Raw genomic sequence first — 22,505 nt, forward strand, 5'->3', positions numbered from 1 at the left:
TGGCTGCGGGACGCGAGACTCGATCGCGCTATCCGCTACCCGGGCCTCCCTCTGGACAGCCCTCCTGTCCGGGGCCGGCTCCCAGCCCAGAGGAGGCAGGGGTGACGGCGGCGTCCGCACCCATAGGCGGCCTGGGGCGCCCGAGAGCGCTAGGGGTGCGAGCGCTGGACGGCTGCTCAGGGTGGGGTACCGGGCGCGGGGCGCAGCCCAGGCTAAACTGACAGGTCACCAAGGAAGCCCGTTATGAGGAAGGGCTGTGGGTCATAGTAGCAGGTTAATCCTGAGAAGTCCCTGAGCAAGCTCCCTGCGCAAAGCTGTGCTGCGCTTCGGGCTAGGCTGGAGGCGTGCAGGGACCTGTTTCTGCTTCGGCTGGCGCTAGCCGGCCTTGGTTCTCCCTGGGGCAGGAAGAAACTCTGTCCAGCTCTTAAAGAGGACAACAGCACCCCACCACCACCACCTCTCTGTGTCTCGCCTAAGGAGGGAGGGGCGGTGACCACTGGTGACCTGTCTTGTTTCTCCTTGAAGAGAGCCTGACTTACGGGGACTCCCTGTGAAGGGACCGAAGGTTCGCTATGGGGTGCGGGAGGGAGGGATTCTAAAGAGATGAGCTTGGGTGAGTGAGTCAACAGGGAAGCTAGAGAACCCTGGACTCCTTCTCCATCCCTTCCAGTGACGACTCCCCAGGCCCCAGGCTTACCCCCGGCCTTGAGAGCTGCCCCCATCTGATGTGGGCAGCCAGTGGGGAGCCAAGCTCCAATATTGATCTGAAAAGCATGAGGTGGGAAGGGGGATAGCCAACAGTGTAGCTGGGGTTTCCATGGAGACAGCGGGAGAGGAAAAAATTCTCTCTGCATCAAGACCAAAGAACAAATATCTCCCATGAAATTGCCCCGAGTGTCCAATGGCTGTTGCTATGAGGTCATTGCGGCCAGTCAGGGCCCTGCAGGCTGGAAGGAGAGCGTTCTTTGGGGTCTGAGCCACCCAGGGCTTGGGGGACGGAGGTGATGTGGAATTCCCCCAGCTGTTCAGATTGAGGACTCTGAGGCCTCCCGAAGTGGCTGCAGAGCTCTTGTTTTTCTTGGAGCCTTAATTTGATTAACACTTCAGGGGCAGGGGCACAGTGTACAGAAACCGGGGCACCACCACCTCCTCCCACTGCCGCCCTGCAGACCAGCCCCTGGAGTGGGGCACAGAGCTCAGAGCCGAGGAGGAGAGCTGATTTAGACTTGGGGGAGCCTGGGGTCCCTGCAGCTGACCCTTGAAAGCATTGGTTCAGAGCCAGGGTCTCCACGGTAAGTGTGAGCATGAGGAAGAGCAGAGTCTGACCTGCCCGGCACGGAGGGCTATGAAAAGGCAGAGAGAGAAGTGGCAATTCCAGGGTCTGATCCAGGCCTTCAGGGAAGAGAACATCCTCAGTAGAAAGTACTTCAAGAGCGTCTAGTGTTTGGGCTCAATTTACAGATGGGAAAACTGAGGCCCAAGGAGGGGAAGCTACTTGCCCAAACTCAGAGCTAAGAACTGAATCTAGGTGCTCTGACTCTAGGCAGTGACATACCCCCATCCCTGGAGCTGTCCCAAAGTTAAGCCAGTGTGGCACAGGTGGTGTCACCACCCACCCTCAGCCCAAAATCCTAGCCAGGGTGGCAACCCCAGCTTTGGGTCACGCAAACCATGGGGAATTCCAACAGCTCACTTCTCTTGTGCTGGCGCCGTGGGGGGTGGGGTGAGGAGGGCGGCCTAGAGGGAGAAGCAAGGTTGGCAAACCTGTTCTCTGTGACGGTGATGGTTCAGGTTGCCACGGAGCAGTCTCTGGATGACCCCGCTCACTCCTGCTCCACCCTGGGCTTCGAGCCAAGGGTCTCTGCTCAGCCCAAGGCAGTCGTAGGAACAGGGACTCCCAGGACCCTTCCCAACCAGAGAGGCCGTGATGGAGAAGAGATCTCTGGGCACATCCAAGACTGGGTCATTTGCCTTGTATTCATCACTCTCCATCCCCAGGCCAGAGACTGAACCAGCTCTTGGGTAAACCAGTGTCACAGCCTGGTCTTCAAGGAGCTTGGGGTCTATGGAGAAAGACAAGATAAAAGCAAAACCACAAATGGGTGGGGCGGTGTACATGCTGCTGCTATCAGAGGAAAGAGTTAAGTGTGAGCTAGAGCAGTCACAGAGGGGGCATTTGGCCTGGAGGATGTAGAATCATGACAAAAAGAATAATTACAATAGCTCGCACTGACAACATCTGACTCCCATTTCGCAGATGAGAAGATTGGGGATCACAAAGACAATCGTCCAAAGTCACCTAGTAAATGGCAGAAAGATCTGACCCAAAAGCTGCCTCTAGAAGGAAAAGCTTCAGGCAGGCAGGTATGCTGGCTGGCACTGTGTCTTTTCAAGTGTGAGCCACACTGGAGGTCTGGCCCCGGGAGGATGGCTGGCAGCACTCTCAGAGGGGCAAGGCCTGGCTATCCATTCCCCTTCTAGTACCTAGAGTCAGGCTTTAGTCCAGGGATGGCTGGTTGGCCGGTTGCAAGAGCCGGTGCTGTCTGTTGTCTCAGAAGGGCGGGTGGCCTGGCAGGCAGGCCAGGTGTCCCGCTGCGTGCAGCTGTTGGACAGGACGGAGCCTGGAGCTGGGAGGGCTCCGCAGCCTGAGGCCTGGGCAAGCCCAGAGAAGCTGGAAGCTGTTGATTAGACTTGTGTCTGGCACCCAGAGTGAGTTGACAGCTTGTGGCAGCTCCCACCACCAAGGCAGGGATGGATGGGTGGATAAAAACAGTCCATCAGTGGAAGGCCTGGACTCTGCTACAGACTTGGGCTCCGAACTGTCTCTGAATGTTCCCCCTGGCACTGGGGCTGTACGGGGAGTCAGGAGACTGGGGTTCCAGCCCCTGCTCTGTCCCACATGTTGGACGGCCTTGGTTGGGTCTCTTCCATGTTCTGGGCCATGGTCCTCAACAGATTGCTCTGAACCCCAAATGGAAATACTGAGAAGAGTAAGGGAACAGATAAGCTAAGGTTTCACCGCTGTGGATTTCCTGGGGGGAGGCAGTGGTACATGGAGCAGGGGTCCCAGCAGAGGCCCACTGGGCAAGGGCAGGGAGCCTGTGCTGCTCTCAAAGACAGCCTGGCAGAGAGGCTAAGAACTGGATCTCCAGGATGACAGTCCACGGTTCCTTCCCAATTCTTCCACTGACCAGATGAGTGACCTTGGATAGCTTAGTTAACCTCTCTGAACTTCAGGCTCCTCATCTGTAAAATGATACACGCCCTTTTTGGGTTGTGAGGCCTCACACGCATGTAGCATCTGAGCACAGTGCCAGGCACACCAAGGGAAATGGCAGCCATGGCTGCTGCTGGAAGCTGAGGGCTCCTGTCAGTGAGATAGGGGAGTCATGTCCTTGTTTACAGGGATGATGGAGAGAACAAGCCTTCGGGCTGCTGCTGCTCCCAAACCGTCTTTACCCCAAACTGTTCTGTCCGGATCCTGTGAACCTACACAGGCCACACAGGTAGGATCCCTAGGCTGCCACCTCCTTATTCTTTAACCAGGGCCCCTACGAGAGCTTCATAGAGCCAGGGAGGCCCAGCCTGGCTCACAGGCAAATCCTGCTGGCCTGAGGAGTTGTTGCTGGGAGAGCCCGTCGATGCCACCGGGAGGAGGCATCACATTCCTCACTGGATCTGACTTCCCACGGGTATGTGTCTCCCGGCCAAGCTCCTGTGCGCCTGGTCACCCAGCAGGGTACGTAACTCCCTTGGCCTTGGGCAGGGTGAGGCCTGGCACTCTGGGTGCAGCTCACTGGGCCAGGTGTACACAGAACCAGCTCAGCTGGCAGTGCCAGTCGCACAGGTGAAAGTGTGGCCTGTCTCCCCCAAGAAGTGTCCCCCTAGTCCCCAGATAAAAAGGATCCTTCCCTCTCTTCTAAATAGTAAAAAGCCATTCCCTTGGACCTGCGCCCACAGCTATGAGCATTGAATCACAATCAGTAGCACACCCACAGCCCTTCACAGTTTATACCAGGATTTCTAAATCACTCTGTTGATATTTTGGACCTGTCCTGTGCATTGTAGGATATTTAGCAGCATCCCTGGCCTCTACCCACTAGATGCCAGTAGGACTTCCCCCTCCCCCACCAGGTGACAACCAAAAAATGTCTCCAGACATTGCCAAACATCCCCAGGCGGGTAAAATCCCCCCTGGTTGAGAATCAAACCATGGGTGGTTTACAAAGCACCCATCACCGTATTAGAACCACATAACGTCTTCCTCTCCCACTTCACAGGCCCAAAGGTGTAGTGGCTTCCCCAAGGGCACTCTGCAAATCAGAAGCAGGACCTGAACTTGACTTGCTCTCACATGTCGAGATCTCATGGTTTTTATCCCCTGCCTATAGATCTATTTCATATTATATATAAGGAGCGTGGCTTCTTACTTCTTCTACAGGGTTATAAACACCTCTCAGCATCTTCTGAGTGTCTGGCACACGTCTGACATGCAGTAGGTGCTCAGTCAGTATGTAACGGATGAAGGAAGGAAGGGCTTGTTCGCTCCAGAGGGTTCAAAGTTGTGGTCAAATGGTGCCCTATCTTCAGAGTCCTCAAGTAGGAGGGAGGCTCTGCTCCACTGCCGAGTCTCAGGTGATGATGCTAAGATGTGCCAAAGTGCATGTCAGGAAATGTAGCTGTCACCCAGCAGATCTGCTGCTCTGGGCTCAGCTCCCCAGCTAGGCACACCACTCAGAGGCAGGCTAAGTGCTTTCTGCCCCTCACCCTCCATTGCAGGGCACTGGACCAGGCCCTGCCCGAGGGGTTTGTTCAGGCGGCAGTCACGACCCAGCTGTCTGCTATGGCTTGACTTTCTTCCCTCAACCCTGGATTAGCAATTGAGCAACTCAGCAAGCATCTGACAAGACAGTGCTCCCCAAACCTGTTGAAACTCGCCCAACTCGGGCCCTGTGGGTGCATTTGGAAAGCTGAGTGTTTGCACCGAGCCTCCTTTTCTCGTTTCTCCCTCTGGGAAGAAGGGCTTTCCCTGAGCCAGCCAGACACAGTTAGCCAGAGAAAGAGCCACTGATGGGGGCGACAGCTTCCTGCCATTGGCCCCTCCCTTCAGTCACCCTAATACCAAACCAGCTTGAAAGAGCCCATGCTGGTTTGCTGGGCAAACCCGGCTGGAAGGCCAAGCTTTGCAACCCCATGGTTGCTGTCCAGATTTCCGCAGGAGTTGCCAGGTTTTATCTCTGAGTCCTGAACTGCTTCTTCTGCGATTCAGCCAAACCCAAGAGAAGGCTCGGTCCCTGCCGAGACCCCACCAGCTTCGCTTCCCCATCCAAACCCCTCTCCACCTCCCCCCATCTCCTAGCAAACTTGAAACCAAACTTTGTTTTAAAAGTTCCTCGGCCAAGTCAGAACCCTGAAGTGGAGGGGACCTGGTCTGAGAAGAGAAGGGGAGGGAGGTGGGTGGAAGGAGCGGGTGATGGGTCAGGGCTGGGAAGGGACCACCCCACAGCTCACAGCTCAGAAGGCAACCTTGGAGAGGCCCATTGGAAGCAGCAGGAAATTGCCGATGAGACTGGATGGGCCTCTTTCCTGCTGGGACGCTGAATGGTCCTTTCAGACCCTGTTTTTCACTGTGTTCACACACAAGTCCTATCATGCAGAATTGGGTCCCAGGAACTCTTCCCCCAAAGGCTGGAGACCAAAGGCTATTCTATTCCTCTGAGTAGGGGGCACCCAAGGGTCTTGGCATCCCGGGCATAGAGTACTGAATCATGGCCATCAGAGTGAGCAGGGCTCCCAGAGATTATCAGCTCAACCGCATCGCGGGACATTGCACCTCCAAGCAGGGGAGTGCCTGATAAGCCCCATTCAGTCATGTAAAACACTTGTCAAGACCTACTCCATCAGGCCCTGTGCGAGGCACTGTGGGTCACACGGCATATTATGGTAGTGCTGGAACTCCATCCCAGGTCTCCTATCTTCCCAGAACCCTCTCTGTAGCAGATGAGAGCAGACCATCAGCCAGTCATTCTCTGCTTGAGGTGATGAGTAATTGGAGCAAGGAAGGAAACAAGGTCCAGTTCTGTGCCTGTTGGGGTGGGATGTGGGTTTGGCCAGAGGCTCTCCCCAGGATCGGGCCTTTAGAAGGAATCCACCAAGGAGTTCACTACAAACCTGGAGCCACTAGAACATGAGCCTCATTCCAGGAAGCCAGCGCAGGAGCTGGACAGCTCAGCTGGGGTTTCGCCCATCCCTCCTCGCTCCCCCCACCCCCGCCCAGGGCTTCCTCAGTGGAACTAGGGAGGACGGTTCAATGGTTCAATGTCTATAAGGACAAGAAAAGCACTCTGGGAACATGGGTTGGGTGGGTCTTTAAGAGGGAGGAGCTCTCTGCTGGCAAATTAGGGGACAAGGCAAGGTCAAGAAGTACCCTAAATTTGACACCCATTCACCCCACAACCATACCTGCCCCAGAAAGAGAAGGAAACGTCTTGCCTTCTGGCACAGCTCTGGGGCTATCCAGGCTCAGGTCTGAGTGGCCACTTCCTGGCCCTGAGTCAGCCACCAGCTCCCCTGGGAACAAACACTCCAATGTGGGAAATGGGAGGTGGGGGCTTCCAAACAGAAAGTGGGGGACACAGAGCCCTCAGGAATGAAATGTAGGGAGCTGAGACACGAGGCTACTGAAAGTAATGGAAACCGAGAAGTCAAGAGACAGAAAATGGGTGCTGAACCTTCTGAGGATGGGGAGTAAACGAGCTAGGGAATCCCAGGAGACAGGAAGAGGGGCACTAGCACCCTATGGTGCAGGAGTGGGGACTTGGTCTCCAGAGGAGGCAATCATTTCCCCCAGCTGAGGAATGCACTTGGAGCAAAGGGAACTGGACCTGGGCATTGAGAAGTCTGGAGTTATGCTAAGACCGGGAAGAATGTGGAAAAGGAGCAGCACCCACTTACCCCACAGCCACTGTTCATGTCTCCAAGGCTGGCCCCTCCTCACTGGCTGCCCCTGCAGGGGCTTCAGGCCAGCGGCAATAACTCTTTCCACGGCCTCAGAAGCTGCCGAGACCACAGACCCAGACACTGTCCAGGCAACTGCATAACCACTGAGACGTCTCCCTCCCCAAAACCCCTCACTCTTAAAAGCAGCCCAGATGCCTTCACTGTACTTCAGAAAGATATGGAGCTCTGGGAAGACTCATCAGTGGAAGAAGGAAGCCACTTTCCTCAAGTCTATTCGTTGATGCCGAACCATCATGCCCTTAATACCCAGGGCCACCTTTGGAACCTAATCAGCCAGCCTGGGCTTAGGACCCAGAGTGACCTGTTTTCAAATCTTGGTCACCCCTGACTGGCTCTATGGCCTTGCACACATGTGTCTGAGCCTCGTTTTCTTCATCTGTAAAATGGAGGGGATGACACTCACCCGACCAACCCTGTATGGCTGTAGGAAGGATAAATGAAAGCTCTGTTCTGTAAAGAGCGCAGGTGACAGAGGACATAAGGTCCCTCTCTTCCAGTCATCTAGTCCCACAAATGGTTTCCAACCCCCTGGGCACAGCTGAGCTTGTTCGGGATGTCTGCTGTCCCTGCCCTCCTCACCCCAGTGTCCCCAGCAACTGATCTCCCCGACCTCATCTCTTCATACTCTGGTCCTTGGAGGATCCATCTTATGGGCCAGAAGCACCAGAAACACATTCTCTAACTCCACATACTCCATCTGGAGGTTCCATCAAAAGTCTGCAGTTGCGGTCGAGGCCGAAGCGACTCACTGTTCCCTATGGGAGCGTGTCCTCCCCTAGGTGTACTCAACTGAAGAAAAGGGCTGGGAACCCAGGTCTAAGAGAGCTGATGGAAGCAAGCGAAGAAGATGAATGAGCAGAATCGGTCGGGTCCAGCAGGGGGTCCAGCTCAAGGGGCTGTGAAGAGGCTTTGAGATGGCAGCGATGATGATTACCAGGATGGTAAACATTTAGTCATGATAACATCATAATGTCACCAATGGGGGAAGAGTGCCTACTATGGGAACATTTAATTCAGTTAAGCTTCCTGAGGTAAGAATTACTATTCTACCTATTGCGTAGATGAAGACACTGAGGTTCAGCCATGCTCACTAACTTGCCTCAGATAACATAGAGATGGGGTTCTGACCCTGTCCATCTCCCTCGAAGTATGCCACACCACCTCCATGCTGATGGTGAGTCTCGGGGACAAGGGCTCCCCAGGGGAGAGGACGGCAAGATAGTAAGACCGTGGGTACAGAAACGTTCGAAGGTCTGGACAGTTGGTGTCTGGTCCTGGAGGACCAGGTCCTCCCCGTCCCCCACGAGAACACCCTCCGGATGGGCTCTGTGCGACTCTTGCTTGCTCCCAGCCCCGCATCTCCCAGAGTAGCTCACTGCCGAGCAGACAGGCACTCCGTTTCTTTCAGGCTCCTCCTCCCACCCTCTTGGCCTCCTTCCTCCCTGGTGTCACGGGCAGGACCGCTCCTGAGGAGGCTCTAAATGTGGCCCAAGCAGAGAGGCCAGAGGGAGGGGGCAGAGAGGCCTGGGCCGGCGTCCCAGCCCCCACCTGGACACCCACAGGGCCAGGACCCATGACACTGATCTGCTTGGCTTCCCAAACGCTCCCGCTATTTCCCGTCCCCTCTCCTCCGGACTCGCGGAGTAAGAGCCCAGGAGGGGTAAGAGGTGCGGATTTTCCTCTAGGAATTTGTATATTTTTTGAAAAAAAAAAAAAAGGCAAGCAAACCTGGAAAAGCTTGGGACAAGCCCAGCTAATTTTAGTTTCTAATGAAAACAGCAGGTGGCCGAGAGGATCTGATCTCCCTGGCAGGGCCAGGGCCCTCCAGCCTCGCAGGCTGCAGGCACGGGCAGGAGCGTGGGGAGGGCCCCCTGGGAGGAGCCTGAAGGACCTGCAGCCCCCGTTTGAGAAGATGGGGCACGAGCTGGCTGGCAGCAGCCGCCGGGGCAGCCTGGGCTGGTGGGACAACCTGATCGATGGCACGGCTGTGGCTAGAGTCGTAGGTGGCCAAGGCAGCAGGTGGCAAATTGCTAAGCCTATACTCAGCAGTGGCAGGAAGAAGCCTAAACTGGGGCAATGCAACCAGAACGGGAGAAGAAGCGGCGACGGTGGAGGCCCTCCACAGGCCGGCCCCACACCGATCACGTCCAGGCTCTCTGTCTCCCCCAGAAATGGCTTATGCAGTCGATATTTGAGCCCAGCCTGGCTCCAGAGTCAGCAAGAGGCACACATGTCTTTGGAGGAAAGGCCGAGCCACCTTAGGGTGCAGAGAGAGGGTACCCAAGGTCCCCAGGACCAGTCGGGCCTAACCCCTAAGAGCCTCTAAGCCCTCAGCAGACCGAAAGGCAAAGGCAGCCCCCATTTCTGTCCCTCACCCATCCCACCGGCCTTCCCTATCCTGAGTACTCTGCCAGGAGGTGAGCAGAGGAGACCTAGTCAGGACAGAGTCCCCTGTTCATGCTGTAAGTTTTTATTAAACACTTTCTCTGTGCAGCACACTCTGCTAGGCACTGAGGAGGCCCCAGGCTGGACGTGACACTGAAGGTGGCTTCAGACCCCCCAGCTGTCAGAGAAGGCAGATCCACCACCAGGATACAGCAAGAAGAGAGTTCCTAGTCAGAGCTGGGTTTGCATTCCGACTTTGCCACTCACTGGCTGTGTGACTTTGGGCTAGTCACTCCGCCTTTTCAGGGCTCAGTTTGCTCATCTGTAAAATGAGGCCAGACACCCCAAGGATACCAGAATGATCAAGCAGTGCTTGACAGAGGACAGCCTGTGATGCCTGGGGTCTTAACTCTTTTCACCCCATTTCTAGTTCCATTTCTAGTTCTGGCACCCAGCTCTTCCCAGCAAGGTCCTTGGCTCTCGGAGAACTTGGGTGGGGGTGGGGCCATGCCTTCTGTGGCATGGAAGGGGACAGCTGCTGGCCCAGATGAAGGCAGGGGTTGGGGGTGGTGGGCATTGGTGCCAGCCGTGGGGGCAGGGCCACTCCTCAGCGGAAGAGGTTTCTCAGCTTCCTGGAAGCTGTCCCAGTGACTCACGGCCGTGGCAGCCCAGCAGCTCACCCCTAAATCCCTACTACCGTTATTCAGTCCATCTCCCTTCGTCGAGCTCTGAGCCAAGGGCAGAGGGGGTGGGCAGCCCCTATGGTCCATCTCATTCCTTGTCCAATGGCAGGAACTCCATCTATCAGCCTGGCGTAGGGTCAGGAAGCCTTTGAGGCTTGGACTCCCCACCCATCCCAGTCTGTAGAAGGAAGGCTGCCAACTTTGACAGTGGGAAAGGCTACACGGGTCTCCTGGTTTATTGTACCCATGAGATAGGCAAGGACTTGCCCAAGGTCACACAGAGGGTTGGTGGCTTAGCCAGGCCTCCCCAGCCTGTTCCTCCTGCCCAGAGAACCCCTGCCTTTGAACACCTTCACCAGAAGCCAGGACCCAGCACAGCCCTACCTGGCCCCCCTTGGCTGGCTGGGCGCAGAGGAAGCATAGGTTGAGATGGAGACAGGCCAGCTCTGTGCCCTCATGTCACAGAGGCCATAGGGGTCACCACCCTTCTCCAAGAGGCCAACCCTGAGTCTAAGCCGGAAAGGATCCAACTTGAGGCCCAACTTCTTGTCCCCTCACTCTTGGCCTCCCAAACATGGACCTGGCCCACAGCCAGTAGCTGGGCTCTTGGCGCCCCCTGCAGGCCAAGAGCACCAGGTGGACTAACTATTGAGGCCCCCTTCTCTCCATTGGCAGAGGTGGGGAGCACCCAGGCAGGACTGAGGAGCCCAGTGGCCCCCTCGCCTTCTCAATTCACTCTCCCCCTATCCCTTAAACTATCTTCCTGCCCTGTCTGCCTCTGACAGGCTCAGGCTTCTGCCCGGATATTACTAGTCTCTGAGCATCCCCTAGGTAGAACCTGGTAGAGAAGACAGGGAGCCTCTGGGAGGCAAGGACTGAGGGGAGTGTCCCAGCTCCCTACATTTCATTCCTTCACTCGCCCACACTGCAGGGAAGGCAGAGATCCTCGCAGTTATGGGGCACCCACAACGTGCCCAGCTCAGAGCCAGATGCACCAGCCACAATGAGTCACATTAATTTCTCACAGCAGCCCTATAGGATAGGAACCATTATCTCTATTTCTAGATAAAGAAAGCCAGATACAGACAGGGCCTGCTGCCAGGGACCGACTCTGCGGTGGGCGAGGAGAGTGGGTCTCAGAATCAGATCTCCCCCAGGCTTAGAAGGAAACACCACCCAGTGGTTACCCGAGAGCTCCCCTAAAACATCCTGCAGGCCAGCACCAGCCCGATTCACAGCTGCTCCTAGGAATGTGTTAAAAGCGCAGATGCCCACCTGGAGCAGGGCCCAGGCACCTGCACTTTCGACAAACCCACAAATGTTTCGAAGCACAGCCAGATTGGAGAACCATCAGTCTGGTCCAACTCACACGCCTGACAAATAGAATCCTGCTGCTGCTCGCACATCTCCGGGGATGGAGGGTTCGGTGACCAGCAGGCAGCCCGCTTGACTGCACCTTGCCTGTCATCCTTAGCTTGAACAAACCCAGCTCCCAGCAGCTTCTGCCCACTGGTGTCAGTTCTAGTCCTCCAGCCACATTCTCTCTACCAAAGGCTTTGAAGTCAGGCAAAGCCAGGTTCAAGTCCTGGCTCCACCTCTTGGTAGCTGTGTGACCTTGTGCGTAAGGCAAATTGCTGAACCTGTCTGTGCCTCAGTTTCCTCCTCTATAAAATAAGAGTTCACTGGCTTGCTGAGAGGATAAATGCAATAACGTAAAGTACTTAGCCCAGTCCTTTCTAAGTTCCATAACAGTTCGCTGTTTTTATTATCATTGTCATATAAATTTTCTATATTTTAATAGGGCTTTCTGTACCTTTCTTTTTGGTCCCCATTCATTCATTCACAAAGGTTGAGTTCCTGCCCCATTGCCTCAGGCTTATGTCAGACCACCTTTCACGCATAGCATTCCTTTTGCCTCTGACAATAGTTCTTGACTTAGCCAGAACTGGTATCTTCCCCACATTACAGATGAGAAAATTGAGACCTAGAGATAGTGACCTTTTCCTGTGACCCTTCTTCCAGCAAGAAATCTGTGTGGCTTCCCTTATAGGAAGCAACAGCATCTTCACCGCCACTCCCCAGAAAGCCCCTCCCCCAATGAGTTTGCTGGCGAAGCCCCTTGGGGTATGGGGTCCTAGGTCACTGTAAAGTCGGGGGCAGCAGGACCCTTGCTGTCTTGTGCAGAGCCCCTGATCTGAACAAGATCTGAGGGTACAGCCTGGGTCTGAGTCTCCTCCTGGGAGGCGGTGGGAAGGCCCCTTTCTCAGTCTGTGCTCACCTCTAAAATGAAGAGTCTGGACCAGACCACCTGTCAGGGAACATTCCTTAAGTCTATGGTTTTCTGTGCTCTGCTGCCCCCCAGGAACCTGGAAGGCAGCCCCAGGCAGCCCTGCCCAGGGAGGTAAGCAGATGCATCGCTCACAGAGCAGGTGGGAAAGGGAGGCAGGGAGAGAAGAGGAGGACTTCCAAGGGCACCACTCAGCTCTCCTCCCACATTAGGCTGCCACTTGTGCACCCGTTACGTGCTGGGGACTTAAGATGGGGGTGGGGGCCCGGCGGAGGGGCAGCAGTTACAGCACGAGTCATAGGGACATCCAGACCTGGGCTCCAATCCAGATCTGTCCAACAAACCGGGTTGAGCCAGTCACTTCACCTCTCTGAAACATACCTGGCACTTAGCAGGTGCTCAGTGAATGTGCGCCTCCTTCCCTTGAGAGAAGGGCTGCTTCTCCCCAGGACCTTTCCTTGTCCTAGTGAGCATTTTTGCATCTTGCTCCCAGGCCCCTTGCCTCCTCTCACCTCACAAAGTGTCTGTCATTAGATGAAGCAGAGCCTTCCTGGGCTCTTCAACCTGCTGTGGAGGACAGGCAGAAGGAAGGTCCTTGGGGTCTGAAAGGGTTAGAGGCTTGGCTCTGGCACTTGCTATCTGTGTCACCTTGGGCATGGCACCCTCTTAGCCTTCATTTTGGAATCCATAAAATGGGCATAATAATTATCACCTCATAGATCTGGGGTGAGGATGCAACGGGATGAAGTGCCTACTACTGTGCAGCACATAGTAGGTATTCAGTGAACAGCAGCGCTCTCTTGTCCTCCACTGAAATGGATGTGTTAAAGCCCCTTCTCCCCACATGTGCCTAGTCCCAGAGCTTCTTGACATAAATTATCTCATCTAGATTGATCCTCACCATGACCCTATGAGGTGGAGCCAGCATTGTCACCCCATCTTCAGGCTATAAAAACTCAAGGAGCTAAGGAGAGAGCATGGCATACTGTTTTTGAAGACCCCCCTCTCCCGCTACCACCCATGTGTCAACCATCCCCAGCCCCCCAGCTCTTCACTGCCCTCATCGTCCCAGCCCCAAATGCTGCAGCACTGATGCCGGTCTCCATCTGGTGGCCTTGGGATGTGGCTAGCAGTGAGAATCTTGGCTTTGCAGCCAGAAGGTAGGCTTAGGTCACTGGGGTCCCTACCTGGGGGTGGAGAGAGATGCCAGGGCAGACAGTGACTCCCAGCTAGAGGGCATGTCAACATGAAGGAGTTGGAGCCCAGGGGCTGGGGCTGGGGTAACATCAGGGCACAGACATTGGTGCAGGGGCCACCCAGAGCAGGGAGGGATCCCACGGGGTCTCCACCTGCTTTGGCTGCCTTATGTGAGGCCTCCTTATGTGAGACAGCACTTTCCCCTCTTGCCCTGAGCACTGGGCAAGAGAGCCTGTCTCTGGGTCCAGACAGAAGCTGACAGCCGGGACCCACGCTGGGACAAGTCGGTTCCCAGAGACCTGGGCTGGGCACAGCCTCGTCCTGGGAGTGGAAAGAGGAGGAAAGGGGCTCTGCACCGCACTCCACCCCCACCATCCTCTCCCCAGGTACCTGGCCAAGCTGTCCTCGGTGGGGAGCATCTCGGAGGAGGAGACGTGCGAGAAGCTCAAGGGCCTGATCCAGAGGCAGGTGCAAATGTGCAAGCGGAACCTGGAGGTGATGGACTCGGTGCGCCGCGGCGCCCAGCTGGCCATCGAGGAGTGCCAGTACCAGTTCCGGAACCGGCGCTGGAACTGCTCCACGCTCGACTCCCTGCCGGTCTTCGGCAAAGTGGTGACGCAAGGTGAGGGAGGGGCTCGTGGGGGGGCCGGGGGCCCAGCCGTGCCCGAGGGTGGGCCCTCGGCCAGGGGACCCCAGAAGAGACTACCACTTCCTATGCTCGTGAGTGGCCAGGCTATTCAGTCACTTATCAGATGGACACAGCACCCAGCTCCAGCGAGGGCATAAGGCGCACGCAGGTGGAGGCTCCGTGAGAGCGGCGTGATCCAGGCGGGCGGGAGTTCCGGGTGGGAGGGCGGTCAGAGGAGGCTGCCTGTCTATGTGCTGTGCAGCACTCTACAGTGTGCAGCATCTTCAGTCCTGGAGCTGCCATCCCATGTTACAGAGGAAGAAAGTGCGGCCCAGAAAGGGGAAAAGATGGAGTTACCCCAGGCTCCTCAGAGAGTGGACAGCAGAATCAGAATTCAGACCTGGGGGTGGAGGGAGTGGGGAGGTAGCTGGGGTAAAGGGGGTCAAATATGTGGTGACAGAAAGAAATCTAAATATGAGAAGTGAACACACAGTGTAAATATATATATGCCTTATTGTTAAAGTGTACAGCTGAAACTTATTGGATGTCGTTAACCAATGTCACCATTAAAAAAAATGAATTAAAAAAAAAAGAGAGTTCAGACCTGGGCTCCAGGCCCCCATGCTGTCTTACCTCAGCACTCAGCCTCTCCTACGTGAGCCCATCTCACTCCCCGTCTGGTCCTCTGATGAACTCTATTGAGAGCCTCACTGCGCCCAGCCCTGAGACCCAGAGACAAACAGCCCCAGCTCCTACCCTCCCAGGCTCTGTCGCAGCTCAGTAGGCATAGTGGCTAGCGCACCAATAGCACTAACTAGGAACTGGACACTGCAAAGTGTTTTAACTCACCTGGCCCTCGGGGATAGGCCTCCATGTTACAAGAGAAGAAACTGAGGCACAGAGAGTTTAAGTGACTTGCCCAGGGTCACAGAACTAGAAAGTGACAGAGCCAGGGCTCGAACCCAGGCAATCCAGTTCCAGGGTCTTACCCACAATGAGAAAACCCTGTGATGGAGAGGACATGGGCCTCTTGGGACCACAAGGGTGGACCCCTCCCCTGGCCAAAGCTTTCAAAGAAAGCTTTTCCAAGAAGGTAAACCCTTAGGCGAGACCAGAAGGGTGAGAATGCATTAAACCAAAGGATGGTGGACCAGGGCATAGAGAATGTTCCATGCAACTGGAAGGCTCCTCGAGAGGTCACCGGGTCAAGCCTCTGCCCTCGAGGAAGTGTTCTAAACCAGCTGCCTCTTTTTCTACTTCCTGAGCATGAAACTGACACTCCCAAGCCACCAACAGTCTACAGGGGCCCTTTGACTTGCTCAGGCAGCAGGAAAGCATTGCCTGGGCCAACCTTTGTCTTGGCACCTGTGATCCTGGACGTCTAGGGCTGCTGGGCTTGTGGCAAACCATTTGGATGTTGTTGGAAACCAACTGTGATAGAAATTTGGAAGCCATTCTCCTGGGAGCTGGCAGAGGCCAAAAAGGCATGATCATGCTTGGCATGACTGAGCACTGCTGCTCCAGAAAAGAAGCAGAGACCCAGTGAGCGGTCTGGTAGTGAAGGATCTCCTGGGACAATGATGCCACTGCCAAAGGCCAGGGCCTGTTTGATGAGGCCCAGATACTAGGCTCAGACAACAGCCCTTGAGCACAGGACGTTCTTCACACATAGTAGATGTTCGGTGTTTTGGATGGACTGGTGGCTAGATCAGCAGGTTTCATGTGCCAGGCCTTTTCACACCCCCACGCCTTTACACGGGCTGCGTCCCCTACCCCAAATACTCAACCCACTTTCTCGGCCAACCTAGTGGGACCCTCGTCCACGGTCTTCTCAGCTCCCACGAGCAGGTAGCCGCTTTTTCCTCTGAGATCCAAAGCTCTTTGTTCATGCTGGAGTTTTTTCCCTTTTCTTTTTCTTTTTTCTTTTCTTTTTTTTTTTTTTTTTTTGTAATTTTTTTTGTTTTGAAAAAATTTGAAACTTACAGAAAATTTGCAAAGCTAGTACAAGGAATTGCCATATACTCTTTACCTAGATTCACCAACAGATCACATTTTAACCCATTGGCCTCTTCTGTTTCTCTCTCTCAATTCACACATGCACATTTTCATCTAAATTGCTGGTGTTCACACGGCTTTTATTACACCTTTTAGACTGAACTCTGATGCCTGTCTCCCCCACCCCACCCTGCTATCCCTAAACCCTGAGCTCTTCCAAGGGAAGGGTGATGTCACAGCACATGGCAGAGCCTTGGCGTTGAGGAGACAGTCAGTTGATGCCTTCCAATGACAGGAAGCAAGCCAGAGCGCAGACCGGAAGGGGCAAAGAGAGGCAGGCGTGAGCCGGTGCTGGCCTGAAGGTGGACCCCATCAAGAAAGGCCTTCCTCACCCATGTGCGTGGCAGGAACTAAACAGGGGGGCCCAGCCCCGGCTCAGCAAGTTTGGGAAGACACCGGGAATCCTCCCCAGCTTGGCTGGAACCTGTTACATTCTATAGTCCGAGTGGCCTGGTCAAGCACCAGTCCTCTTGGAGCTAAGTCAAGGTGCCCTCCCCCCAGGTCCTCCGCACCAGGCAGTCCTGTTTGGAGGAGTCTGAGATCTTCCCATCCATCCATCTCCTCATTTTTATATTTTTCATTTTCTCCCCTAGTAAAATTCCTCTTGTAAAATTCTTAATTTGTCTCCATCGAACAAGAGGAGAAGAGACTTGTCCATCTCAAGGCAACGCGCTGCTCTCAGAAGGTGCAGGGGTTCATGAGGTGGCTGGAGGGAGAACATGGGCAAGCATGGCCTGGAGCAAGTGACTTCACTCCTTTGAGCCATGGTGTCCTCACCTGTCAGACTGGCAGGTGTGCTTACCTCATAAGGTTGTCATGAAGATTAGTGACATAACTCGTGGCAGCACTTAGTGTAGACCCTGACCCAAGAAGAGCTGTCTATCATCACCAGCTGCTGTCATTTTTGGCGGCAGTGATGGCAGCAGCGCCGGTCTGGGAAGGCCTATCTCATGGCCCCCAGCTTTTGGGGTTGGGGGACTGGGCCAGTACCTGCATTCATGAGCTGCCTGGCTGGGGTCATGACCACAGACACGGAGGAGGCCAAAGTTAACAGATCCCCCACAGAGCCAGGAACCCTCATTTGTCGAAGGCCTCCTGTGTGCTGCCCACATCAGATCACCCTGATGACAATTCTGAGAGCGTGTAGTATTATTTCCATCTCGCAGCTGAGGAAGGGGCTCAGCAAGCAGAGGGTGGTAACACACCCAAGTCTGGGGCCTGCCAACTCTTGGCTGTGAGATCTTGGGCGAGGTTCTTCCCTCTCCTAGCCTCAGCATCCTGCTCCCTATAAAGTGGGGACAACCCCAGGACCATTCTCCTGGGACTCCCATCAGGACTCAGAGACAATGCCTCTGAAGAACTAACTGACTCTAACAGACCCCCCTACACCCCGCAAGACACCATTCTCCTGGGACTCCCATCAGGATTCAGAGACAATGCCTCTGAAGAACTGACTCTAACAGACCCCCCTACACCCCGCAAGAGGAGGCCAGCTATCTTACTGCTGGCATTGCCCACGCCTCCCCAGCCTCCAACTCTGCGCTCCCACACTAAGCAGTGGAGGCCGCCCTGCTTTTGGCCCACTGAGGCAAGATGGATAGTGAAAAAATGGTGACCGATGAGGGTCATGTGTAAGTTAAGGCGAAATTGTGTGCTCTCAGCTGAAAAGCTACCAAAAATTTGGTAAAATTGGTATCTGGGAAGCCAGGAATGGGGGCAGGTGGCAGTTCTTGACTAAGGTGCAGTCATTAAGGGCCAGATATGGGATGGCATCTGTGCATTTCAGTCACTGCCTGAAAACAGTGCCTAGAGCAGCACCTGCACATAGTAGATAACTGATAAATACTTGTTGAATGAATGAAAAGGGATTGAGGATGGGAGGGAGAGGCCATAGCGTCTGACAGAGGTTGCCGTGAGCAGATGTACTGGGGTCTTAGAGCAGGCTGGCCTGAGCAGGATGAAGAGAGGCAGGAAAGGCAGTGCAGACTCCCATTCTCCTGCTTCTCTCCGTCTCTAAACAACACTGGGCCTCCCTCTGCCTCTTTGTATCTCACTCTATGACCTTGATCAACTTCCTGTCCTAAGAAAGGGGACTCCGTAAGCCCTTGGGCCCCTTCAGACTCTGGCTGCCATAGTTGGGAGGGGATGTGGTGCACTGGCCACAGCAAAGTGAGGCTTCAAAACCAGGCCCACCTCTCCACTCCCTATGTGTCTAACATCACCGAGGACACCTTACTGACTGTAACTTCGGCCTGGATTTAAAAAGCAAATGCTCTTCAGTCTTGGGCTGTGACTCACTATAAAACTTGTGTTCTCATCTTTGTCCTCAACATTGGCATCATGTTGGAGCCAGTGAGGGTGAGGAGATGCCTTCCTTCGGAGTGACCCCTCAGGCCAGCCTTGTGGTGCCATCAGATAATTTACAAGGTCGGGGGGGTACCCCAGAGACACTGCCACTGAGAGTTCCTTGAGGATGAACTCACCTGGGTATTCCTAGAGCATGGCATAGGGCCTACTCACAGCAGGTGATCAGTAAACATTTGGCGAGGCAGCCAGGGAGGGAGAGTCTGCCCTAAGGAAGTTTGAGCCCAAATCACGAAGATATGGTCAACTGACTGGCCCTCAGAGTATATATGCCAGACCAGTGTTTGTTAGCAAATGAATAAAATGGCATTAATCACCCTGCACTAATTCTCACAACAGCTACTATGTCTCAAGTGCCTACTGTGTGCCAGGGCCTAGACTAAGCCCATTCCATATTTGACCTCAGTAGATTTCCAGAACCACCTGATGAGGTCGGTTCTATTATCAGCCCCTTTTTATGGACAAGAAAGCTGAAATCACACATCTAGGAGGTGGCAGTGCCATGATTAGAACTCAGACCTGCCTAGCGCGCGTCCACACTTTCCCAACACCGACCCCTGTCTCCAAGTAGCTGTGAGGGGCCTGCTCTGTGCCCAGCCCTGGGCTAGGGGGCCAGAGGAGAAGTTCAAGGGACAGCCTGGCCCCAGGGACTTCCCATCCGGCTGCAGAGGCCAGACAAACACAGGATACTTAGAAGATAAAACAGGCTGCAGCCGGATTCTGATTGCGAGGGGCAGTCAGGCCAGTGAAAGCAAATCTGTAATGGTGGGAGGGGAATGCAGGAGTGTGAGGGTCTGGCCTGCGGGGCAGCGGGATTCTCCCCATGTTTGACTTGGGAAAATGAGGCTCTGAGAGGAAGATCACACCACTAGTAAAAGTCTTAGCACAGCGTTGTCCAGCTCCAAAGCCTTTACTCTTCCCCCTGTCCTATCCTACATCATCTCTTAAATCCAAAGAGGCTTCCTGGAGGTGGTTTCAATAAAAGGTGAGCTTTCACAGATGAGAGCAAAGGAAACTGGAAAGGCAGGCTGGGGGCAGAGATGAGGAGGGGACTGGGAGTAATGTCTTTCTCGAGACCAGTGCCTGTCCTGCCCCACCTCCCTAGGACACCTGCTGAGTCTGCTTTGGAAACATGCGAATTATGCTGGGAATGGCACTTCCACCAGGACACCCACCTGGTGCCCAGGAGATCACCATGTCCATGGCTTCCTTTCCAGCCCAACTCAGCTTCAGCCGGTTCTCCTTTAAACACCCCTTTCCAAACATGTCTGTCTTTCCAACATCTGGGAGAGACATCACACATGATGTGCTCAGAAGAGCACAGGCCTTGAGTCAGACAGGCCTTGTTCCAATTCCCTCTTGGCCACAGACTGGCTGAGGGACCCCAGGCAAGCCACCAAGCTTTACTTTTCCCTCCATAGAGCAGAGCTGGAGAGAGCTGGTTGGTAAGGTTGTCGTGAGCCTTGGACAACATATGCAAAGGCCCTGGCATCCTCAGAAAGGGGAGCTGAATTCCCAGCCCCAGGCAGCCTTAGCACCTTGGAAAAGACGGCATCGAGATGGGATCCAGAGGACACACAGGATTTAGGCCAGTGGAGCTGGGGTAGGAGGTACCCTGGGAAGGAGGAAAAGCAGGAAGAAAGGAGTTGGGTGTGGGACGGGCAGACATCTTTGTGGAAAAGGCAGAAGGTTGCAGGGCAGCTGCTGGCACTTTAGAGAGTCCTGCCTCACCCTGGGCCGGCTCTGCTGTCCCAGGAGGACAAAGCCAGAACTGTCTTCTTCCTGTGGCTGGAGCAGGCAAGTCCCCGACCAGGGAGCAGTTTTCTACCACGTTGCTGGGGAACTCCCTTCTGCCCCACTCGCAGGCATACCACAGTCCTTTTTCTCTCAATGGTTTCTGCCAGTTACCCCACTAGTGAGCAAGGCTCCAGCCTGGGCACCCAGGCAAAGAGGAGAATCTGGGAGGGGCCACAGCGCTGGAGTCAAAGGGCTGGGACCCAGGGCCAGTTAGAAAGGACTGGAGGAGCCGCTGCCATCGGCTTTAGGGGCACAGTGGCTTAGCCACATTATCCAGGCCTTCTGGGGCCTTGTGTGCTGAGCACAGAGGCCAAATGCTCACCATCCCCCAGTAAAGAACCCACAAAAGGAACTGGGCTTATCCCAGAGCACGTGAGATTTAGAGTACACCTAAGGAAGCCCTTCTTGGCTTCACACACGAGGTGGGAAAAGATGGACTGCATGTGTATTCCTGGGTGCGCCGGGCTCTGTGCGGTGGGATAACATCAAGGTTGAAAGCTCTGATGCCAGGCTGCCTGAGTTCAAATTCCTGTCCCACTGCATTCTGGCCAGGTATTGTTAGACAAGTTGCTTCACCACTCAGTGCCTCAGTTTCCTCATCTGTAAAATGAAGGTTAAAAGTCTGTACTTTATAGGGTTGTTGTGAGGAATATATAAATTACGTAAAGTGCTTAGACAGTGCCCAGCACAGTGTAAAGTGCTCTGTAAGCTTTAGCTCTTTTTATTATTATCTGCCTTCCAGAATCTATTCCTTCAGGCCCAGCCCCAAGGTGAGAAAACCACAGCAACCTTGTTCCCAAGGCCAGGGCAAGGAGGACCTGGAGTCCTGGCAGATGGGTATTGGCTCAGGGAATGAAGCGGGGGTCTCCCTGAGCAACTGTACAGGGCTTCCTGTACCCCAGGGCCCCAAGCGCTCAGGGGAGAGATGAGGCCAGAGCTTGGGGTGGGCCGGAGCTGCCTGAGAGCCTGGAGAGCAGGGAAGGAAGGACCGCGCCAGGCCAGGAGCTGGGGCCCATGGCCCTATCTCCCGCTTTCCCTTCCCCCTTGGTCTTTGGGGCAAAGAATTGTGCTGGTTCAGGCCTGGAAATACCATAAATACCAGAAACTGAAGTCGTCTCTCTTCAGGCAGCCACAGCACAAAACCAACCAACAGGATCCTGCTATTAACCTCCATTAACTTGGAGAGGGTTCCATCTCAGGCTGTCAAGGCCCTCACGGCCCCAGCCAAGCCCCCTGATGCCGGCCCAAAAGGGCCAGGCTGGGGCAGAGGGCGGCCAGTGGAGAGTGGGTGGCAGGCTGTATCCCCAGCTCAAGTGCCGAAGCAAGAACAGGGTGTCCTGAGCCATCGGGGCCTGAGCTGCCCCCACTCCGGCACTCAGCTTTTTCTGCTGCCTGTCCACAGACACGGGCACAGAGGAGGTGATTGTTTCTGTCTGACCACGGTGACTGCTCCCCAGGGCAGCCGAGAGCACAGGCCTGGGTGTCGCAGAGGTAATTGCCAACCACGGGGCCAAATCCTGCCCCCTTCACTCCTGTGGACACGGACACTCCAGCAAGAGACAGAAGGACAGTCACGGGCACACAGAGGCCCTCACAGGACCCAGGAGAGGAGCAGGGCCTGTCTGGTCACACTCCCAGCCAGCCATGCACACATGCACCACACTACACACACACACTCTCTCTCTCGTGCTCTCTCCCTTACCCACCCACACCCCCAGAAAGAGGCTCCACAGAAGCTACACCCCCTGAGGCACAGTTCCTAGGAGGATAAAAACACCCATTCAGGCAGGGGACGGGGGCAGGCACCAAAATAGCACCACTGAGAAGTCATGGCAGGGAAAGAACAGACCCAGAGGCAGACAGACCTGTGTTTGAGTCCTGTTCTATTAATTCCTGGCTGGCTCTCTGGGACCAAATCACTTCCCCTCCACAAACCCATACTGCATATGCGCCATCTGTGAAATGGGCACAGATAAAAGCTCCCAGCGGCAGATGGCATGCCATCAGCAGTAGTAGTGGTAAACTGTAGAGGCCATTGTGATTACAATTCATTTTTAAAGGGATAAGGAAGCAAGACAACAGGCCCAGC

General features: G+C 54.8%; 1 protein-coding gene across 1 annotated transcript in view; it reads left to right on the plus strand.

Annotated features, from left to right (window-relative positions):
- The window catches only part of WNT4 (Wnt family member 4), a 26,758-nt gene that overhangs the window by 2,007 nt on the left and 2,246 nt on the right, over nucleotides 1–22,505 (plus strand). The window contains exon 2 of the mRNA XM_006924469.2: nucleotides 13,959–14,194. Coding sequence (XP_006924531.1) covers nucleotides 14,047–14,194 — 148 coding nt within the window. The 5' untranslated portion in view covers nucleotides 13,959–14,046. The remainder of the gene's footprint in view (nucleotides 1–13,958; nucleotides 14,195–22,505) is intronic.

The sequence above is a fragment of the Pteropus alecto genome, unplaced genomic scaffold (assembly GCF_000325575.1).
Source record: "Pteropus alecto unplaced genomic scaffold, ASM32557v1 scaffold39, whole genome shotgun sequence".
In the NCBI taxonomy this organism is placed as follows: Eukaryota; Metazoa; Chordata; class Mammalia; order Chiroptera; family Pteropodidae; genus Pteropus; species Pteropus alecto.